Source organism: Calypte anna, chromosome 23 (genome assembly GCF_003957555.1).
Source record: "Calypte anna isolate BGI_N300 chromosome 23, bCalAnn1_v1.p, whole genome shotgun sequence".
In the NCBI taxonomy this organism is placed as follows: Eukaryota; Metazoa; Chordata; class Aves; order Apodiformes; family Trochilidae; genus Calypte; species Calypte anna.
The window spans coordinates 706588-723883 of record NC_044268.1 but is presented as its reverse complement, the minus strand read 5'-3'; the positions used below and the strand labels follow the sequence as shown (position 1 = coordinate 723883).

The following is a 17296-nucleotide window of genomic DNA, read 5'->3' as shown; positions in this document are numbered from 1 at the left end:
ATGAGACCTGCTGGGAACACACCAGGCAAGCTGGACACTGATCCCCTTGTCTGCATGTCCTTGTTCTCCAAGGTTCTCAGGAACATCATCCCTTATCTTTGTGATTAACAGTGCCCAGGGGCAGGAGGGCTCTAATGGGATTGCAGGATTAAAGGCTGCCTGAGCCCCTGGGTAATTCTTGCCCCTGCTTTGTGGGGCTGTGGTTCTTCTTCAGGCAGAGGAGATGAAGGGGTGTGAGTGGGGCTCACACTGAGTGTCTCCATCTCTCTCCATGCCCCAGGTGTTTATGGCTTCCCACGGTGTCCTGGGGAGAGCTCCCACCTCTGTGACTGGATCAGGAAGGTGCTGGATCGAGGTGCCTACACAGAAGCTGTTCAGGAGCAGTGAGTGATTTCCTCAGGCTGCAACAAGGAGGGCCCAGGCCCACGTGAGGAGCTTCAGGGCTCCTTCTGATCTTTGGTTTCTCTCTTCTCCAGCTTGGTACAAGCAGAGTATTGGCACGACCCTCTGAAGGAGGAGGAGTACAGGAAAAAGAGTGTCTTTCTGGCTGACATAAATCAGGAGAGGGTAAGGACCTGGCTGCTGCACTGAGTTTCTTCCCAGCAGCTCTCCCTAGCAGCAACTTTTGCTGGAGTTCCAAGGGGAGCACTTTTTGTTTTTTCTTTGCTCTGCACCCCCAAAGTGTTTTCTGGGAGGTTCAGGAGTTGGACTTGTCCATGGCAGAGCATTTCCTGTGTCACTGCAGCTCCTTTGGGGTGGCCTGTGCTGCTGAGAGGCCTCATGCTCAGTCCACCCATCTCCTTCCAAGTGGGCAAATCCTTGGATGGATCCTGCAGCAGGACCCAGGAGCCACAGCCAAGGGAGGTGGTGGCAGAAATGTTCATTCCTGCTCTGGGGCTGCTGCAGCTCAGGGTTCTTCCTTTGCAGGTCCAGGGGGAGGTGGAGCAGGAGGTTTCCCCAGCCTGTCTTGTGATCTCTTCTCTCTTCCTTTCACCCAGGGCATCAATCAGACTTACAAGAAAAACCTGATGGCTCTGAAAAACTTTGTGATGGTGAAATTTCTCAATGATTCCATGGTCGACCCTCCAATATCTGAGGTGAGGCAGACAGGGCAGGGGCTTGCTTGCTGCTCATCTCCTGGGAGCCCTTCAACAACTCTTGTTTTCCTTCTGGCAGTGGTTTGGGTTCTACAGAAGTGGCCAAGCCCAGGTGACCATCCCCCTGCAGGAGACCTCTCTGTACAAGGAGGTAAATCTGTTCTGCTGGGGGCTCAGGGGGTTCTGACACTTCCACTCTAGAGTGGCCCTGGCTCCTTGGGGAGCCCTAAACCCCCCCAGCCTTGCTCTGCTCACCCACTCAGCTCTTCTGGGCATTGCTTCCTCTTGCCAGTAGCTGCTTGGGAAGGAATTTCCCTCCTGGCCAGTCCTGGCAGGGAGAGTTACAGATCCCCTTTAGCACCTGTGGTTTTAAAGCCTTGCTGTTAGCCACACAAAATGCTTTTTTTTTTTGCTTTTTTTTCCCCTTCTACAAGGAAAACTTTTGAAGAGCAGAAGTGGAACTCACTGTAGCCCCTTGCTCACTTCTGCCCCTCAGCCTCTCCCTCCCTCCCTCCCTGCCAGGTTCCCCAGGCACTGCCAGGGTTTGGTTTTGGGAATTAGGATCCCCCTTTTTGTCTCTGCAGGATCGCCTGGGGCTGCAGGAAATGGACAAAGCAGGAAAATTGGTGTTCCTGGGGGTGGAAGGGGACCACCTGCGTTTCACAGAAGAGTGGTTTTACACCACTATCCTCCCCTTCCTCCAGTGAGGCAGCAGGGAGGGGGCTCTGTGCCTGTAGCTCAAGTAACTGCTCCTGTGCAAGAGCACTTTGTGTGTGAGCCTTGGGGGGTGTCTGGGGGAGAGCAGGGGTGGGAGGGGGTTTGCTCAGCAGTTCTGGGGGGTGCAGAGGTGCAGGGAGAGAGCAGGCTCTGGCTGGAGGTCATGGCACAAGATGGGTATGGGTGGGCTGAGCTCCATCCTGGTAAACCTGGTGCTGGTCTCAGAGCTGCAGGGGAGGAGGGTGGGGGGTTCCCTGGTGCTTGTGCCCCCTGGGATGCACTGGGCAGGATTAACTGGAAGCACTGGTGCCAGTGCTGCCTCTCTGAAGGGGATCAGCAAGCAGAGCTGGGGGGGTTGGAGGCAAAGACATGACAGCCTCTAAGATGGGGGAAAATGGCCAAATTCAGAGGTTTCTGGGGGAAAAAATGAGGGTTTTGACTGAAGTGGGTATTAACAGCTTGAACAGTGTTCAACTAATGGCTTATTTGATGCACTTTTGTACAGCCACTGAAATTAATAAAGAATTTTATGTCTAACCAAGTAAAAAAAAAACCAAAAAAACCCTGAGATTTGACACTTACTGACAGTTTGCTTCAGGGGGAGCTGAGGAAAGTCTGTACTGCCCTTGGGGGAAAAGAGGAGTCCTTGTAATGAGCAAGTTGGCATTAACTTTATTCTATCTTCTGTATAATCTTAAGTACATAAGAAAGGTTTTTTTTCCACAAGCCTCAGGAGAAGACGAGTACAAGTCACAGGACAGAGTCTCAAAATTAAAAAAAAAATTGCATATTTTCTTTTTTTGTAAGTTTTGTCCTAGAGAAAAAAAAACAAACCATTGACACTTTACAGAGGAAATGCATTTCAGATATGCTTGTGCCACCCAAGGCATTGGAAAAAAAAAATAAAAATAAAAAGGTCAAAGCACGTGCAGCTCCCTTTATGGGTCAGTACAGTACTGGGTCTGAGATCCATCACTCTGCTCCAGGGCCCTGGCACAGAGGCTACAAGCTTCCACCAAAATAAAAAGCCAAGCAACAGGGGAAAGGGGAGGAGGATTTGCTCTCTGGGGACTGATTGCAGATGAGGAAGAAAAGAGCAAGGAACTGAGTGGAGCCAATTGGGGTATTTACAATCCTGTGCTACCAACCCTGGAATGGAGGAGACCCTTCCTCTGCAGAAGGGGACACGTTCAGAACTGTCCTGGAAGACTGAACCTGAGTTCAGCTGCTCCAAGAAGGAAGCCCTGGAGCAAAGATTCCCTTGCTGGAGTGGAGGGCTCATGGAATAAGAGGTGCTCAGCTCCAAGCTCCCAGCCAGCCTGCCCTGGGGGGTAACACCAGTTACTCCTCTGGAGTTCTCCTGTGGCACTGGTTAATGTGAAGCCTCCTGTCATGGCACGATCAGAAATGCACTGAGCTAGTAGGAATGATGAAAAAGAAATCAGGATTGAATGCTACAGGCCCAGGTCCTCAGCTTTTGGTCCAAATTCCTCTGTCCTGTAGTGCTGCCAAGTAGTACCTAGAGCTGGAATGAGCAGCTTCCAGGACCACCTTGAGCCCTCTGCCATAGCAAGGGGGTAACTGGACCCTGACATAAACCGTTAGGAATTAAAAATTAAAAACATTTCTCTCTCACATCAACAATTTGCTTAAAGGCAATACAAAAGAAACCAACCCCACCCCCCACCACCACTCTGAAAACCAACTGCCACTTCTGGCTGTGAACTTCACTGAAAATCTGACTTAATTGGTGCAGTTAGACTGGACAAAGGAAGAAGGAAAAAAAACCCAAAACAACCCCAACACCTTCCTGCTAATAGATGTGGAGAAGAACTGACCCACCACCTACACCAAACCCCAGGCAGAGGTGTTTCAGTGATGGCAGCTGTGTCTCTTGGGTAGAAGAGAAGCAGTTTGACAGCAGAAAGGTACAAGAAATCTAAAGAGAATCATCTGAAAGCAGATCTGTCCCACAGCAGGGCCAGGGGAGGGCGTGAGCCTTGGAGCTTTTCTGCTTAGCCAGCGATTTCCGTCACGGTGGTCACCAACTTCTGACCATTCCACACTGTCTTGAACTGTTCTGGGACAGGGAATTCAGTCTGGTGGAAAAAAAAATAGAAATCTGTTGTAAAAAAAACAGCTTATGAGTGAGACCAGTCCCTCCTCCCACTGCTTCAGGCATTTCTTTTCTTAGATCCATGCTATTTTGTCCAGTTCTGGGCCCCTCAGTTCAGGAAGGAGATTGAGGTGCTGGAGCAGGTCCAGAGAAGAGCAAGGAGGCTGTGAAGGGATCCAGCAGAATTGCTGTGAGGAAGGGTTGAGGGAGCTGGGGGTGTTGAGGCTGGAGAAGAGGAGGCTCAGGGGAGACCTCATCACTCTCTCCAACTCCCTGAAAGGAGGTTGGAGCCAGGGGGGGGTTGGGCTCTTTTCCCAGGCAACTCTCAGCAAGACAAGAGGGCAGGGTCTCAAGTTGTGCCAGGGGAGGTTTAGGTTGGAGATGAGAAAGAATTTCTTTCTGGAGAGGGTGATCAGGCATTGGAATGGGCTGCCCAGGGAAGTAGTGGATTCTCCGTGTCTGGAGATCTTTCCAAAGAGCCTGGATGTGGCACTGAGTGCCATGGGCTGGGAACCACGGGGGGAGTGGATCAAGGGTTGGACTTGATGATCTCTGAGGTCCCTTCCAACCCAGCCCGTTCTATGATTCTATGTCCCCTCCTGTACCATGAACACTGCCTGGGCTGTTCCTCAAGAGCTCCTGGGGAAGAAGAAACTCTCAGAAAACAGCAAATATCTCACTGTGAAGACAAACAACTGGAGCTGCTGCTTTTAGCATCTTCATCCTCATTCACAACCTCCAAATTTAGGGTCTGGAATTGCCCTGCCAGACCTCGCTCTGTGACATTCCCTGCAGGGCTCAGAACACAAACCCTGCCCTGCATCAGCCCAACCAGACCACGAAGATTTCAAGACTGAACACTTACAAAGTCTCCACCCTCCGTGGGAACGAGGACATTCATCTCTGATGACTTGGCACTGACAATTTCACAGTCTAGGGAGTTCTTGCTCAGATACACATGGCAACCATCTGTCTTGTTGATGGAAATCGTTGGCACTTTACCCATGACCTGGTGGGGTGGTCAAAGCAGCAGTTAGAGGAGCCTGAACTGGGCAACCACAACATTTTTCTTTTGTGCTTGCCTTCAAGGCAAGAGGTTGGACTCTTAGCTCCCTGCCTCAGACACCCTGGATTCAAGCAATCCCATCTTTGGCAGAAATGTGAAGATATTTCTCATTTTGGTCTCTTTGGAACCAAATGAATGTTGGGCAAACTGAGCATCCCAAACCAGATGCCAGAATTGGAAATGAGAGCAGATTCTACTGCTGGCTTCCTCCTCTGGCAGTCACATTGTGCTGCCTGCCTCACACAGACATCTTTTTATCTCAAGTCCTGAAGCACCTCAGGCAAATTTCACCTCTTTTGAGGGCTGGGCAGGATGAGCAGAGGGACAGAAGGTGTTTCATGAGTGTTCTCCACACATTCCACTTCTGGAAGTAAAACCACTCACAGCAGCAGGTGCTGCAGCTGTTGTCCATGCTCCAGGCAGAGAACAGGGATGCTCACCTGAACTTTAACATCCCTGCTGTTGATGATCTCTACAATGCCCACCACATCATCAAACACCAGCCCCAGCTTCTTACAGTTATCTGCAAAGAAAAGAGAGAGGAGCTCACAGGAAGGTTTTGGAGATTCCACAGAGCACACAGGAGCAGCCTGCAGGGTTTCTCCACTTACCAAGGGTGATGGAGTTGATCTTGCCTTTGATTTGGAGTGTGCTGTTTGTGCACTTGAAGACGTACACTACCTGCTTCAGCTCTGTGTCACTGATTACCAGGTCAGTGGCATTCTCCTGGTTTTCCTGAAAAGGGAGAGAAAGCACACTTGATTTTTGGAATGGAGACCAATTCATCCATGGGAAGAGCAGGGCAGGGCAACCCCTTGAAAAGCAAACAGCATGGATCTTCAGGTTGGTGCCTGAAGGGTCTTCAGGAGATCCTCCTTCCCTGCTGCCAAGCTCCCATCCCTCCAACCCAACCATGCTGACACCAGGCACTCACCACTCTCCACTTTTTGCCCTCTAATTCTAACAATGCAGGTGCCTTTGGAGAGGTTTTTTGGAAGGAATTAGCATTACAAGCTGGTTTGGGAGCAGTGAAAGGTTTGGGTCCACTTCTCAGAGGACCCCCTTGGTTCTTCAGTGCTGGATTCTTGTGGGTCTTCATGTCATCTGAAACGTGTCGTAAGCCTGCAAGAGAAACCAAACCTCAGCTCTCCTTCAAGAGAAGAGTTTCACAAACACCAGACAAGCACAGCCATCACCATGAGAATGGTGTCCAAAATACAAAGAAACTGAGACTGGCCTAGGTTTAACCTAAGCATGAGGAACAGAAGTGAAAAAGGGAGCAAACTCCACTCCACACGTTATTGATGGGAACACAAGATGTGGTGTAGGACCAGAAGGTGCCAACTCTCCCACTCTGCAGCTGGAAAAAGCCCTGAGCCCAGCACTTTGCCTCTGTTCCACATCTGTCCTGACACAGTACCCAGGCCCGGGGAGGAGCTTTGTGCAAACATCAAGAGGTGCAAAACTGCACCTTTTGTACTAGAGCTGTGCAGGCTGCCAAAGGGCTCCCTTTTTCTGTTTCAGCCAGAGATTAAATCTCTTGCTCCACCTGACAGAGAAGGCAGAACTCTGCCTCAGATCTGCTCCCTTTGTCCCCAGGAGCTGCCTCAGGGCTGGGACCAGATGGGCTTTTGTCACTGCAGCCTTTCTGAGCAGGTGTACTGAAGGACAGGAAAAAAGAGGGCAAGAAGAAACAACAACAAAACAAAGGGATTGACACCACGAGAGCCCTCTGGCTTGCAGCTGCCCTCCCTCCTTGTCCCCACCTACCCGAGGTGATGCCTTCTCCCCGGTTGATCTGAGCGAAGAGCGCGGAGCGGGAGGCAGAGTCATCCGGGCTGGAGCTGGGGGGAGCAGGGGCAGGTGGGGGGGGAGGGCCTGGGGGGGGGAGGTGCAGCCCCCCCAGGGGGGCTGGATGGTGATTTACCCCCTTCTGTTGCTACAGGACCCTGCAAGAGGCCGGCAAGAGGAAAGGCAATTGCACAAACTCTGCTGCAATACGGATGCAATACTTGCCCAGGAGGCAGAGCTGGCAGCACTTACTGTTTTGCTCCAGGTCAGCCCTGTGGTGTGAAACTCTTTGATATAGGCCTGCAGCTCCATCCAGATACTCAGATAAGCTTTCACCCAGTCCACTTGCTTTTTATCTCTGAGGACACAAGGAGATGAGGAGTGAGAAGGTGCATTTGATGTTAAAACCTGAGGACTACAAACAGTTCTTCACATCCCTCAGCTGGCAGGCAGGAGGCAGCTGGAGCAGCACGGGAGCCTCACACCTCAGCACTATGCTCTGGCTTCAGATTGATCCTGAAACCACCAGCAGAAAGCCCCAGCTCTGCTCTGTAACCCCTTTTTAGTGGGGGAGTCTGGTGCTTTAACCTGACCCATCCCCAAGACAATGCTGAGACAGGAGCAGCAGTACCCTTGCTGCCAACATGAATGCAAGGAACTGTGTCCCTGAGAATCAGGAAAGAACAGCTACGTGGGGTTTTATAAACAAAATAAACCCTGCCTTTAAAAAGAAGGATGAATTAAAGACCAAGTCAGCTGTGGTTAGGACACTGGAGCAGCTCCTACCCAGTTTTCAAGAGAGAAGGTGAACTTACACATCCTTGTACTCCTTGAGGATCCGGTTGGTATAAAACATGGCAGCATCAGTCATTTCCTTCACGTAGGGACCAGGCTTGGGGGCCTAAAGAAGAAAGAACCCATGGGAATGGAGCAGCTGACCAGGCAGCCAGACCTTTCCCACCAGTTTCCCACTGGAGTTCTTACCATGGCCACCCAGCCCAGAGCTGGGATGCTCTCGCTGACTGCTGACAAATGATTGAACATTTTGCTGCCACGATTCTTCTCCCTGAAGTTCTGCACCACTTGGATCTGCTCTGAAATGGGTTTCAGAAGCGATGAGAACGCGTTCTGCAGAACAAGAGGGACATGAGGTACATCAGCATTGCTCTGGAATGGTTCCACATCTTCCCGGGCAGCTCTGCTGAGAGGGTGGTCACTGGGAGGAGGATTCCAACTGGCAGAGGTTTCTGCTACAGCTCCTGTCCCCATAAGCTGAGCTCCTCCAGGGCTGAAGTCAGAGCTCCCAACCAGATTGGTACCGTGGGAGAACGCCAAGAACTGTGACTCATGGATCCAAGAGACACTGACAAAGCTTGTTCATGAGGACAGAAATAGAATTTGCCTTTCCTGGGTTCTTTTGTTCCAAGACAGTTTGTCAATTTTTCCCTCTCCTTTACAAACCCTCGACACAGGGTGCCCTGGGGGGGGTTTGCAGTGTGGGACCTGCAGGCAGAGTCTCAGCAAGTTCTCAGCCCACCCCATCAAGCTGGACTTTAGGACTTGAGGTACTTCTCAAGTCAGGACAGGCCTTTAGAACTTGGATGATAAAAATTGTTCCTGTGTGTTGTCCTCTTGGAATGCTGACAAAGTGCTTGGGAGTTCTCTGAGGTCAGAGCAGCCAATCACATCATTTTCAGAGATGCCTCTTGGGCAAATTTTTTTCCTCTAAGACAGGAAATTCTCCTGCTGGTGGCAGCAGTGAGGGACGTATTTGGGCAAAACTTGCTCTTCAGAGCCTCGGCTTTTCCTTCTGCTGTCCCCTCCTCTGCTCAGATGAAAACAGGGAGTGTCCCAGCCAGGCTGCACTTTCAGAAGCTCCAGCCCAGCACCACTGTCAAGAGGATGGGGAAATCCTTCCCCACAGGCAATGAGACTCCACACACTTCAAACTGGCTACTCCAGAACTGACCAGACTCCTGTAAGACAACCTGCACACTGGATTGAGGTGGTTGTTGGCTATAATCCTGCATGTAGATGTATTTTGCAATGAAAAGGAAAGTAGCACAGACATTCAGCTACCACAAGGTAACAGTAGAAGCCATAACTGAGCCAGACAATTGCAAAGAAAAGCAAGATGGGGATCCTGTGGCTCAGGAAAAACAGCTCTCAGCAGGAAAAAGCCAACGTGTTCAGGATCAGATTCTCAGCCAAAGACCCTGCTGAGAAGCAGCAGCACAGGGTAAAAGTGTTAAATTACTTGCTAAAGACAAATCAATCCTAAAAGCCTGGCTATTACTCAGCAGCCATTCAATACAGCCAAGTAGCTGTTCTGCTTCAGGAGTTCAGTGGCTGAAGTCTGTAAGGGGCACGTAATAAAAAGCAGCTCCACACAAATCCCACTGCAGCTCCTGCCTCAGCCCAGTCCCTGGCTGCAGGGCTGCAACTGAGGAGCAGAGATTGTGCCCTGATGGTGCCAGGTGAAACCTGAGACAGGCTCTGAGCTGACACTCCCAGCCTGCTCTGACAAGCTCCAGAAACCTGGATGCTCTAATGATTGGGAAACACCAGTTCTGCAGCTCTAAGGATCAACCTCTGGAATTCATGCCTTTAGCAAGTGCCACCTCACGGGGCTGAGTGTCTCTGTTCTCCTCCAGTTCCTCTTCTGGAGTAAGAGCCCAGATTCCCCTCCAGGGGCAGCCAGCCCCACCTCTGGGTAGAGCCACATGAGGTTTCTGATGAGTGATTTCCCAGACTCACCTCTGTGGGCTGCTGATGTTGAGATGCCATCACCAGAAGAGCCCTCTCACTCATCAGTCCTGCATGAACCATCTCAGCCTGAGAACAGAGAGAAACATCAGAAAACTTCCCTTGGACCCAGCACCACACCAATGGTCACTCAGGCTCCCACTCTCTGGGGTTCCCAGTCTGTAAGGAAGCAGCTGTGCTGATCCTGAAGCACATATTCCTGGAGCCACCCACCCTCAGATAACACTCAGAGGACTCTAACAGCTCCCAGGCTGGGCAGTTTCCTGGCCTCCTCCAGGCATGCACCACAGGCTGATAAGAGAGCTAAGGAACAGGGATTTCAAGGAGGTTTGATTCATGGTGTGTGTAGGTGGCAAACTGCTGGAGGTTATCTGGGCATCTGCATCTGTTTTGAATCCTCAGGGACTATAAACATCCAGGAACACAGGGCTAAAGGAATGCAAACACTGGCAGCCAACTTGGACCTTAACAGCCCTGAAGAACAAGCAGCAACTCTAGGATGGAGGAGAAGAGGAATCCTTACGTGCTTCTGCACATCCCCACCAACTTCTCTGCTGATCTTCATGTACTCAGCTACTGGACCAGCCAGAAGAGCATCGAAAGCCTGCACATACTGAGCCACTCCTGCAGAGAAGGAACCAGAGCAGAGGGATCAGCAGGAGGGCACCCAGAGCCAGGTTCAGCCCTGCCCAGGTCACACCAACCCGAGGCAGGAGCTGAGCCCTCAGCCCACGGAGGTGCCACAGCCAGAGGAAGAAGCCCTGAGCTCAGCAGGACACCAACCAGAGCCTTCCCTGGGCTGTGCAGTGTCTGCTGACACCTCCCTCCCCCTCTGCACACAGCCAGTTCCTCCAGCAGCCCTTTGCACATCCTGCCCAGTACCGGTACCAGCACCAGCACCACCTCCTGCCCATGCCCTGCACGCTCGACAGAGGCTTCAGCTCAGGGACTGCCCATGGGTGATGGTGCTGGGGAGGTGCTTTGGGCCTTACCTTTGGAAGAGCCATCTCCACACATGCCAGGCCCTTGGCACACAGTCTCCAGACGTTCCACAGCCTTCTCCAACCGTTCCACCAGCCTTTCCATGTCTGCTGCTGTCCACAGCCTGCACAGACAGGATGCAATCAGCCAAATCCTCTGACAGCATGAAACTTGTCAGCCCAACACTGAAGAGAGTTTTATCAGGTGCCTGGTACCAGCTCTTCCAGTTCCTGCCTAGTTCTGCACCCTGATGATGGGCAGCAGGATGCTCTCAAATCAGCAGGGACATTGGGATTACACAACAGCCCCTTCCTATTGCCACACTCACTCCTGAATGGCCACCCAGGCTTGCTCCACTAAAACAACTTCTTACACACACAGAACACTAAAACTTCCATCTTTTAACCTTCTGTTGACCCCACTCAGTAAAACCCATGTCTGCACTGAATCTCACTGCCCAAGTCCCAGTTGTCACCACAGAACAAGTGAGGTCTGAGTGCTTCTTGCTGGGAGCTCACACACTCCAGGTTACAACCAGGGGGGTTGATCCTGCAAACCCAGGAGCCTCCCAGAGTCTTGAACTCCTCCAAAGAACATCTCTAACTCCAGCACTGCTGCAGTACAGATCATCAGCCTGCAAATCAAACCTCCCTGCCACCTGCCAAGAGCAGCAGCTGCACAAGCAAAGAAGGCAGAGCTGCTCCTCCAACAACACAGCCCTGTTCCCACTCTGCAGCCTCTGGTGTCTCAGCTGCAGAACTGACTCTGCAAGCCCTGCACAGGAAGGAGGTTGAGGCTCAGGAGTCATTTGAAGCATGTCCTATGGAAAAGTCTTGAGGATCATCTAAACTTTCCATTAATCACTGCTTTGCACAGACTCAGCAGCAGGGAACAAGGCAGCTCATGCTCCAGGCACACTAATGCAAAGGGAATGCAGGGAGGGAGCAGCAAGTCACCCATTTTATCTTATCACCACTCATGGAAGGTTTTACAAGGTGAACCAGGACTATGGCCTGGCCACAGCTTCCTTCTTACTGCAGCAACCTGCAAGAGCTCACAGCCCTTCCTGAAGGAGCAATCCCTTCCCAGCACAATCCCCAGCAGCACCAAGGAGCTGACACCCCATTTCCCTCAGAGGCAGAACCTGGGCCAGGGTCTGCCCAGCAGCACCAAGGAGCTGACACCCCATTTCTCTCAGAAGCAGAACCTGAAATTGTAACTGGGGTTCTGCTTTTCTGCTTGCAAGCCCTCCTCCAAAGTTTTCACCCAATTTCCAGAGGACATGGGGCAAATCCAGCATTAGTCATGAGCAGCACTGATGTCACCAGGCAAGCAAGGACATTTTCCACCCCTCTTCTGCTTGCATCAGAAGCAGCACTGACGTGGGGGGGCAGGGGAGGAGCCCCCCCCTTGCAAGAGGAAGAGAGCTGTTTCCTCCTCTGAGCACGAGCAAGCCAGAGGAGACACTGTGCCTAAAACTGAAGAGCAGCAACTGGATGGTTTCCAGGCACAGAAGAGTTCAGAGAGGCTGAAATTTGTGGGCAGTCACCCATATAATCACCAGTTGTGAAAACCTCTATTTTATTTTATTTTATTTTATTTTTCTATTCTGCATGATGTAGAACTCCTGCCTGCAGGATGGTCAGTGCTCTGCTGCAGCCCAGAATGAATCCAGAACTGGGCTCACATCTTCAAGGCAAGAGAGAGGCTGTGCCTCCCCTGCTCTCAGCACACCAGAAGGGTGGGTTCCCCCTTTCCCACCTGTTAAGGAAATCCTCAGCAGGGTGTAACACAGGAGGGGGGGGGACAGAAGGACACAAGGTTTACAGAGCACTGGGCAGACAAAGCTGCTGTTCTGACCCCCCCCACCCCACATTCCACGCCAGGCTCTAATCTGATCAGCCCCATTACCAAGTCACAAACTGCATTTCCAATCAGGATTACAAACCAGAAAGTCCAGCTGGAAAGCTGCTCCTGACCCCCAGCAACACAACACGCTGCTGGGAGGAGCACTGCACAGCAGCTCTGGAGGGGCTGTCAGGATCCAGGTCCTTTATCCAGGCAGCATTCCTTGGGATTCAGATCCCTTCCAGTCTCCTTGCCTCTGACACGTCCTTCCTGGACCTTGGGAAGGTTTCCCTGACAGAAGCCATAAACCCACAGAGCTCGACAGCAGCTTTGCAAGCCCAGCACTATCTGGCAGATGGTGATCTCGTTTTAATTTCTGTTTAATGGGACTTATCACAGGATTAGACACTGGGTAAATTGGCAGCAAAATCAGCACTAAGTGCAGGTAGCACAAAGTCCTGGAGCAGGCAGCTCTATCTCACTCCTCACCCCAAGATGTCTTGACCCACCCTGACTCTGCTCTTTGCCCTGGGGATGCAGCTCTTCCTCCTTCTTATGTACTCATCCAGAATGAAATAAAAATATTTAGCTGTACAGAACAAACCCCAACAAATACCAACAGCCAGAGTCTGCCATCCAGGGAGTAATGTGTGGCAAGAATTAAACTGGGAGGGAAAAAACAAAAATCAAAATATAGTCCTGTATGGTCTGTAACAGGGTTTTATCTCTGGAGCACTCTGATTGCAGAGTAATTCTGCAGTGACAAACCCACTCCACAGATCCTGGTAATAAAATAAGAGCTCATTTGCCTTCTTTAAAGAGGAAGCTGAGACACAGAGATCACTGAAGAGTGTTTTGTTTGGTGCCTTGTCCTGTGCCCAGGAGGAATCAGAAAAGCTTTCAAGTGAAGCTGTGCAGGCAGGGGCTGGGGTTCTGCAGCTGCCAGGAGCAGAGATGAAGCTCTCTGTTTTGGGTCTATCAGGCAGGATTTAAATCCAGGTCTTGTTTCAATGCAATTGAACTTTGATGAGCAATGGAGTGGAAGCTATGGCCTCACAGCAAACGCTCCTTTCACCCTGGGCCAGAAAGTCCATCCATTTTCACAGCACATTGAGTTCATCTCTTAACTACTCTTGGTTTCCATCAAAACCTGGGAACAGAGCTTTGAACACACTGTGCAGCAAACAGCTTTTTATCTGCACCTAAACAGACCTTGAGGCTCGTTTGGAGGAGGTGGTGGAGGATTAGGGTTTGGGGGAGACTTTTGCAGAGCAGGGATGATGGTTGGACCCCAGCCCAAAGGGTCTTTTCCCACCTGAAAGATTCTCTGATTCCAAACTGCTTTGATCTGCTGAGCAGAGCAATAAAAGGAAGGAATGTTCTTAGGAAAAACACCCAACTACCCCCAAGCTGCACAGCAGCACTTCCAGAGGAGTTTCCTGTTTGGAGTCTGCACATCCCAGAGCTCAGCAGAGGAAGCAGCCAGTTGTGAAAACCCCAATAATGAAAATTCTCTGCCAGCCCCAAGCTGAGTGCTGGGGCTCAGACAGCCTGCAAGACACAAATGTCACTTTTAGAGCCCACGCCCCTGCTCAGCTTCAGCTTCCGTGGGGCCCAGCAGAGTGAAATCTGCATCAGCCACTTCCTGTTTCTACAGGCAAAAAGGAATAAAGATGGGACAACTAAATTAAGAACATACCACAGTTTATTTCTGAGCTGACACTGGAATATCTCAGGGGAGCAGCTACCAGATGATTTCCAATATTTATATCTTCCAAAAGCCCAAAGAATTTTTTTTTTTTTCCTAAGCAGCTCATCAAGTAAGGAACTCTTTGAAGCAAGACAGGACTCCAGTGCCTGAACTGAGTCAGTTGTCAGGACCAGCCACAAACACAAGACAGCTACTGCTGGCCCCAGCCTCTGCCAAGCTCTCTGCTGTTTATAGTACAATACTTGTTGACACTGCTCCAGAACCCGTGGTGTCTACTCTTGGTATTTCAGATCCTCTTTATTTAGAAAACCAAGAATGCTTAAAAAAAAAAAAAAAAGAAAAAAAAAGAAAAAACTTCCATCTGGACCCTGGTTCAGCTCTCTCAAATACCAACTCCTACTGAAATCATTCCCAGTGTTATTGAGCATTTTTACCCCAGTGTTAGGAGGTGATTAAGGAATCGTTTCACCCTGCAGCAGGCACAAGGACTCCTTGTTCACCACAATGATCTGAAACAGGAGATTCCCACTCGCCAGCCCCGTTGCTATGCTCCTCTGCTTTCCATTCCCTCTCCGGGTGATGGAGGAGCTGGGATCTCAGCTCAGCTGGAGGCAGCACCAGGCTCCAGCTGGGGAATTCAGAGCATCCAACCCCCTCAGCATCCCTGGCACAGGAAGCCCCGGGGGGGTTTTTGCCTTTCGGAACACTCAGCGATATCCCAGGGACAGGAGAAGAAGGGAAAGGGAACCCAGCAGCTTCTCCAGCTCACTGACTCCTGGTTTTCCAGCCCCTCACCCAGCTCCTGGGGAGCTCCGGGATGTGCAGAATCCCAGCACCGGATGCACGAAACGCCCACGGGGATTCGGGTTTTGGGTTTGGTTTTTTTTTCTTATCCTTTCACCATCACAAAACCCGAAGCGACCTCACAGTTACCTCACACCCATCACCACCGGACCCCCGGCAGGAGAGAGAGACAGCAACAGGCTGACCCGGCCCGGGGGGAGGGGACGGGACCGGGACCGAGAACGGCCCGGGGGGGAGGGATCGGGACCGGCCCGGGGGGAGGGGACGGGACTGGGACCGGCCCGGGGGGCAGGGGGACGGGACCGGGATCGGCCCGGGAGGGTGGAGGGGGACGGGACCGGGATCGGCCCGGGAGGGTGGAGGGGGACGGGACCGGGATCGGCCCGGGAGGGTGGAGGGGGACGGGACCGGGATCGGCCCGGGAGGGTGGAGGGGAACGGGACCGGGATCGGCCCGGGAGGGTGGAGGGGAACGGGACCGGGATCGGCCCGGGAGGGTGGAGGGAACGGGACCGGGATCGGCCCGGGAGGGTGGAGGGGAACGGGACCGGGATCGGCCCGGGAGGGTGGAGGGAAACGGGACCGGGATCGGCCCGGGAGGGTGGAGGGGGACGGGACCGAGATCGGGACCGGCCCGAGGGGAGGGAGGGGAACCGGCCCGAGCCTCGGCAGACGGTGAGAGGAACCAAACCACCCCAAGAACCTGTCTGGAGGCTGCGGGAAATCCCGGACGTGTCACCTGGGCACAGCCCGCCCGCCCCGGGGAGTCCCCGCCAAGCTGCCGGTCCCGGTAGCCCGCTGGGGGGGAGGCGGCTCAGTACATCCCGACCCCTTTTCCCGAGCACCGGAACCGCAGCACCGGGGAGGTTCGCCCCCAGCCCACCCCGCACCGGGACGGGGGGAGAGGAACGGGGTGACCGAACCCCCGGCGATCCGTGTCCCCTCCCGGGGCAGGGCCGGGGAACGGGGACGTCTCCGCGGCACAAAGCGGCTCCGCTCCGCAAACACCGGGGGAGGCCCCAAGGCTGCCCCGCCCGGCGGCGGACACCGGGGAACAGCCCCGGGGCGGAGAGTTTTTACCGTTCCGTGATTAAATCAACCCGAAAACACCGCGTTTAACGGGGGCACCGCCGGGACACAGCCCCTCCCGCCTCCCCACGCACGCACAGCGCGGCCCGGACGGAGGCGGACGGACCTTCCCGAGGCCCTCACCGGAGACTCCGGGCCCGGCGTGGCCGCTGTTTGCCCGTGCCCGGTCACCCGTAGACGCCGGTTGCCCGTGGCCGCTATTTGCCTGTGGCCGCCGGTTACCCGTGCCCGGTTACCCGTGGCCGGTGCTTTCCCGTGCCCGGTGTCTGTGTGCCCGTGCCCGGTGCCGCTCTCTCACCTCCCGCCGCTCCCGCTCCGCCGCCGCCCAAGCCCCCGCCGCTTCCGTCCCCCCGCCCCGCGCGCGCCGGAAGTGCGCACGGCACGGCGCCGGTGAGGGCGGGGCTTCGGTCAGACTCTGTTCTGCCACTGGCGGAGAGCGCGTTAGAGGCGTGGCCAAGGCGAATGAGGGGCGGGGTCTCGGTGAGGGGCGGGGCCAAGGAGGGGGCGAGGGAGCGGGGGGGGAACCGGGACCCCCGGGGGAGGGGGGGGGACTTGGGGACCTTGGGGGGGGAGCGAGACCCCCTCAGAGGGGCTGTGGGGGAGTGAGAGCCCCATGAGGGGCACCCGGTACCCCCCAGGCGGGGCTGCAGCCCCCCCCAAAGGGAACCGTTGGGGTCTTCAGGAGGTCCGGAGCCCCTTAAGAGGGGCTGGGAGGGGGGTTTGGGGCGCCGGGAATAGGACCCCTAAGAGAGGGGTTCGGTTGGAGGTTGGGGCTCCCTGGGTGGAGCCCCCCCTGGGGAGGGGTCAGCCTGGGCTTGGGGTTACAGAGATGGTGGGAGGAGGAGGTCCATGGGGGTCCTGTCCCTTGGGGAGAGCATCCGGCTGCGGCAAAGGGCGCTGAGGCCAAGGACCCTCCAAGCTGTGGGGCAGGAGAGAATTCCCTCTGGGAACTGCTGGTGATGGAACCCAAGTGGCCCCTCGGGAAGGGCAAACCCTGGAGGGCTCCGTGCCGGAGCTTCTGCCTGGCCAAGGTGATTTCCTTCCCTCTCAGTGAGTGCCGGCTCATCCCAAGCATCAAACAACCCCAAGGGAAGGAGCACTTTGGAGCCCCCTGCTCCCAGCCCCTCTTTGCTCTGAGGCAGAGGGTGGATCAATATTGCTGTTGCTGGAGACACCGGGGCGCTCAAGAGTCAAGAAGAGGTCCCTGGAGTCATCATGGAATCGTTCCCAGGCTGGCTGCCTTTACCATTAGGACAGGACTTGCCCTAAAGAGCCGCTTGCTGCCACGAGTTCTGTCCCTGCCTGCTGGGG

General features: G+C 53.7%; 2 protein-coding genes across 2 annotated transcripts; one reads left to right on the top strand and one right to left on the bottom strand.

Moving 5' to 3' along the window:
* The first annotated feature begins 247 nt into the window (after positions 1–247).
* On the top strand, positions 248–1885 carry PPT1 (palmitoyl-protein thioesterase 1). Its single transcript, XM_030464437.1, has 5 exons — positions 248–383; positions 477–567; positions 999–1097; positions 1177–1248; positions 1682–1885. Exons 3-5 carry the CDS (start codon positions 1029–1031, stop codon positions 1802–1804), a joined length of 264 nt encoding a protein of 87 aa, XP_030320297.1. The 5' UTR covers positions 248–383; positions 477–567; positions 999–1028; the 3' UTR covers positions 1805–1885.
* Positions 1886–2470: 585 nt separating this feature from the next.
* On the bottom strand, positions 2471–16141 carry CAP1 (cyclase associated actin cytoskeleton regulatory protein 1). The gene is given in 14 exon segments (XM_008498452.2): positions 2471–3913; positions 4796–4939; positions 5437–5519; positions 5608–5731; positions 5931–6118; positions 6767–6866; positions 6868–6945; positions 7040–7145; positions 7603–7688; positions 7772–7915; positions 9545–9622; positions 10077–10177; positions 10546–10658; positions 16109–16141. Coding segments are annotated over 13 exon segments (1410 nt in total). The 5' UTR covers positions 10640–10658; positions 16109–16141; the 3' UTR covers positions 2471–3829.
* Positions 16142–17296: the final 1155 nt, after the last annotated feature.

Coding starts and splice junctions, on each gene's coding strand:
- PPT1 (XM_030464437.1), top strand. CDS start 1,029: ATGGCTCTGAAAAACTTTGTGATGGTGAAATTTCTCAATGATTCCATG. Junction 1,098..1,176: donor TCGACCCTCCAATATCTGAG/GTGAGGCAGACA, acceptor TCCTTCTGGCAG/TGGTTTGGGTTCTACAGAAG. Junction 1,249..1,681: donor AGACCTCTCTGTACAAGGAG/GTAAATCTGTTC, acceptor TTGTCTCTGCAG/GATCGCCTGGGGCTGCAGGA.